General features: G+C 44.7%; 1 protein-coding gene across 1 annotated transcript in view; it reads right to left on the bottom strand.

The window, feature by feature from the left end:
* The window catches only part of FAM83D (family with sequence similarity 83 member D), an 8,156-nt gene extending 7,657 nt beyond the window's left edge, over nucleotides 1-499 (bottom strand). The window contains exon 1 of the mRNA XM_072403714.1: nucleotides 24-499. Within this exon, the coding sequence (XP_072259815.1) occupies nucleotides 24-476 (453 nt within the window). The 5' untranslated portion in view covers nucleotides 477-499. The remainder of the gene's footprint in view (nucleotides 1-23) is intronic.
* Between the last annotated feature and the right edge of the window lie 4,522 nt (nucleotides 500-5,021).

A 5,021-nucleotide genomic window follows, 5' to 3' on the forward strand; every position in this document is an offset into this window, starting at 1 on the left:
TCCCCTCTCTGCCCATCACCCACCTCCTTGGCCCCCTTGATCAGGGCCCGGGCCGCCTCCTTACAGCTGTAGATTGTCTCCTGGAATCCGGGCTGGAAGTGAACCTCAACCCGAGTGGCCCCGCGGTACGACCCGGCACTAAATCCCGGCCAGCCGAGCTCCAACAGCGGGGGCTCCACATCTGAGATCTCCGGGAAGTAAGTGACCGAAGAACAATCCACCGAGGCGGACACCGAGACCTCCTCCTCCCCGCACTGCAAGGTGGACGCCGCGCTCAGGATCTCCCCGACCTCCGGCTCTGACAGGAAGCCGGGCACCCGCTCCCTCTGTAGGAATCCCCGCAGAGCCTCCGGACCCCCCGACACCAACTCCTCCAGTGCCAGGCGCTGGGCCTCGCTGTAAAGATCGGGGGGAGCCGCGGGCCAGCGGGAGCCCAATGTGGGGAAATCATCCAGACACTGCGACAGATTGGCCATGACTGCCGGAGAACCCCAGCAACTGCACCGCACATCAGCGCTGCCACCAATACTTATAGGACATTTAAATCCAAACAAGCCCGGGGTGCCTGCCTATTGGCTCATAAAACACACCCCCGAATGGTGATAGGACAGAAGATATATCTACAGTCACAAAACCACGCCTTTGGAGGCGGTGATGTGCTGGAGAGACGCCCACTCCTTACTGTAAGCCCTGGCATGTGGGCGTGGCTTGTGCGCAGACTGGGCTGTCAGTGTAAAAGTCACCTCCAGGTAAATTTATGGCTGCACTGGGGGATAGAAGGAAGTCCAAGGCTGTACACACGTGCAATAATTGTCATTGGAAAACGAACGATTAACAACCGATCAACGAATATTCACGATTATTTTGAACAATCATATAGTGCACGCTTCTGTACGTGCTGTAATGATACGATCGTTCAAATATAATCCACCAATAATGTACACACACTAGATACAATAGTTTGAACAGGGACTGACATGTTCAGGAGAAAGTGTATCACACTGATTCACGATCACTGAAAGACTGTATACACAATACAATCATCACCCAATCAGATTGTTTCTAGCGAGATTCCTCGATCATTGGAGTCGTTGTGCACTATTTTGTTAACGATTATCAACCGTGCATTAATTGTTAATTTCCAACAATAAATATTGCACGTGTGTATGTAGCCTAATACCTGCAGATCAATAGGCTGGTAAATTGTGCTTCCTACTCTTCATTTTTCTGCTGAATCAAGAATTGCATTCAATAGTTTTTTTGAGTCTTTCAAAAATTGATATAAAAATTGATGAAAAGCCATCCATATTGAGTTCAGAATGGAAACAACCCCAATCGGTCACACTGTTGATCAAAACTATCTGACACGTTTTTTTTGAGACCTTTCAATCATCTTCTGATTGATTTTTGTATCCTGAACACATAGGGCTTTATTTATAAAACAGGGAATCTGACATTCCCTGTGTGTCCGCATTCATTGGAATGATTATTACTAATTCCCTCAAATGTTCCCTGGTGAGAATCTTTCGGGTCCACGTGTTTAAATAGCAGTAATTGAAAAAAAAAATTGGGCAACCTGCCACCCATGTTTTTGCAGGTGTTTTTAAGCAGAAAAAACCCTAATATGAATTTTGTCTGATGCACATTTTCTTTACCTATGCATTGTGCAGTTATTTGCTCGCCATTATTGCACCAATGCAGTTTTTTTTTGGCCTTTGACATTGCATCAAAGTACACTTATTCACTCACTGAAACTGCACTTACAGTATGCACATTTATTTGCTTGGTGCCACTATATCAGGAGTCCCGAACCCATCTGACAACTGGGCCACGAGAGCACAGAGACTCACTCAGTGAAGGGCTACAGCAGCGGCCCCAAACCTGTGGTCCGCAGACCACCAGTGGAGAAAATTTTGGTGGTCCGCGGCTCTGGTTGATGCACCCTCCAGTGGGGTCAGGAGAAGGATCCTGCTTGGGGGCTGCACCGTCCAGAGCCGCAGATCATGTCTCCCGTATAGAATTGCAGGCTCAGACCTGCGATGGGAGAGTGGGTGGGTGGTATCATGACGTTTATTCCCCTTTGAGTGACACATGGCTAATGAATTTAGTGGTCCGTGACAACCAAAAGTTTGGGGACCATTGAACTATATAATAGCCCAACATTACTGCGCCAACAAACCTTGATTTACTTGCTGCTGCTACACACATGAATTTATACGCTCCCTGCTGCATGTTGGTGCACTTATTTCCCAGCATGGCACTGATGTGTACTTTTTCACTTGCTGATCCTGCACTAAAGCATACCTATTCCTCTTTTTCTACTGCACCTAGATGCTTTAATTTTCTCACCACTACTACACTAACACACAATCATTTGCCACCTTGGCACTGATGTGCACTTATTCAGTACCTAACCACGTGTACACTTGGTATTCCTATCAGCAAAGGGGAACACTTTTACTAGTACATATAACCAATATTATGAATGGTTTATTTATGTGCTGCCAGTAGATGCCTTTACGAGAAACTAAACTGAAAAGTGCATAAAAAAAATACACTTACCTTCAATCCCCTCCTATTGTGATGGCGGCTCCGGGCGCCGCCAACTTCTCCTTTTTTTTCTTTTAATGAGAAGCTGTGATGGCAGAGGCACAAGCAAGTTTCACGTCGTTGGAGTTACGGGTTGTCATGAAGTTTTTGTTTCTCCAGGGAAAATCAGCAAAGGACATTCACACTGAGATGTCACAAACACTGGGGGAGAAGTGTCCTTCCTACAGCACTGTCAAAACCTGGATATCTAATTTCAAGACTGGGCATTTCACTGTTGGAAGATGAGCCCCGCAGTGGGCGCCCCCCAACCTCAACTGACCCGGCAACCTGGGATGTTGTCCATGAGTTGATTATTGAGGACCGGCAAATATCCACAAAAAAGATAGCCCAGATACTTGACATCTCACGGGAGCGTGTTGGGTTTGTTAGCACCACTATCCTAGACATGTGCAAGCTTTCAGGGAAGTGGGTGCTGAAATGTTTGAACAGTGATCAGAACGAGTTGAAGCATCCAAAGCCGTTTTGGCCCATTTTAAAGCTGCACAGAACTTTTTGGCTAGGTTAGTGACTAAGGATGAAACCTGGCTCCACATCTATGATCCTGAAACCAAGGAACAGTCAAAGGAATGGCGCCACAGCGGCTCCCCACGGCCGAAGAAGTTCCGAACTCAGAAATCGGCCAAAAAAGTCATGGTGTCAGTTTTCTGGGACAAAGACGGTATTCTAGTTCCACGGAACAGTATTATGCTAACCTCCTGGACCAGCTGAAGGAGGCAATTAAGACGAAACGCGGTGGAAAGTTGACCAAAGGGATCCTTTTTTTTCAGGAAAATGCACCTGCGCACACGTCCAACGTTGTAGCTGCCAAATTGAACACCCTGGGTTTCCAATTGGTCCACCATCCCCCTACTCACCTGACTTGGCCCCTTCGGACTAATATCTGTTCCTGAATTTGAAGAAACGCCTGAAGGGGCAACGTTTTGAGGACATTTCTGACATCAAAGATGCTGCTGAGAGCTGGTTTGCGGCCCAACCAAAGGACTTTTATTTGAACGGTCTTGAATACCGCTGTACCAAGTGCATCAGTCTCAGGGGGGAATATGTTGAATAAATGTGTTATTTCATAACTCTGGCTCACTTCTTTCTGGGCAAATCCAGGAACTTCTCAGCACCCCCCACTGCCTAGATTGTAAGCTCTTCTGGGTCCTCTCCTCCTCCTGTGTCACTGTCAGCTTTTGTCCGTCATTTGCAACCCCTATTTAATGTGCACTGCATAATATGTTGGTTCTATATAAATCCTATTTATTAATATTATTAATAATAATTAAAAATGATAATAATAATTGAACCATCTAAGGTAAGCTTTTTTTCTTTTAAATTTAGAGAAAGTCACAAAGTATGTTTATCCCATTAATATGAACATTATAGGAAACGCAGAAGATACTAAGGAGGTTAGATAATGGTGCACACACCCAAAATGACAGATGGAGGTCTCTGATAGTCATTAATGTATACCACAATCAAGATACCAACCCATAAAAAGGCAATGGATGGTAACCCACACTTCTGAATTATGTACGTATATATATATATAACTTTACAATATACACATTCACTGTTCCATATTGACGTTTATCCCTGTTCCCAAACTAAATCCCTCTGTTAATCTTTCTTAGTTTTCCCTCTTCTTTGTGTGATGTATAGACATTTAAAAAATGGACTATTCAACCATGAAATGTGTTGAACTAACTCCTTCATTCAACTTGTGGTATTGCTTTTTGTTTGTTTATTTATGCCAAAATAAAGGTAAAATACTGGTTTAGAAAGCACTTGTGGGTTTACACCCTAACTCCAGGAAAATGTGAAAACTCTCCTTGTAGTATGGCTTACAACACACTGCAAGGGGTAAATGCTTGTTTTTGTCTAAGGGGCCCCATCTCTCACCCCTGCAGGCATCTTCTTTTCTTGTGTTACTGGTTTCTCACAAGCTTTTCTCTTCCACACCCTCTGCTATGGCTACAGGCTCTGATGTCAATCCCTACAATGCAAGACGTACAGCCATGCATTTTAAGTAAGGGCACCGAGGACTGGCTGCACCATGAGAGAGAGAAGAGTGCAGTCTGCCTCGACAGCAGGGATAAGGGTAAGTAGAATTAAATGAAAAACAGTAGCAGTGAACCCTTGTGATGCATTAGTATCTCTATTCTCCATTATTTGTATAATTGGCATTAAAGCGTACCTAAACTCAGAAATTATACTTTACATGAAAGGGTATTCAACTATAAGTAAACATTCTGTTTTGGTTCACGCATTTGTTTAGGTTTTTTTTTAATGCATCCCCTAATTCTCGATCGACCTACATCACGCATCCGGGGAAGCTCTTTGGTGGCCCTTCTGCCCATGCCGGAGCATCTCAGGCATGCGCAGAAGGAGCCTTTTCGTCAAAAGATATAAATTTGCAGATCGGGTGA

Source organism: Pyxicephalus adspersus, chromosome 3, assembly GCF_032062135.1.
Source record: "Pyxicephalus adspersus chromosome 3, UCB_Pads_2.0, whole genome shotgun sequence".
Taxonomy (NCBI): Eukaryota; Metazoa; Chordata; class Amphibia; order Anura; family Pyxicephalidae; genus Pyxicephalus; species Pyxicephalus adspersus.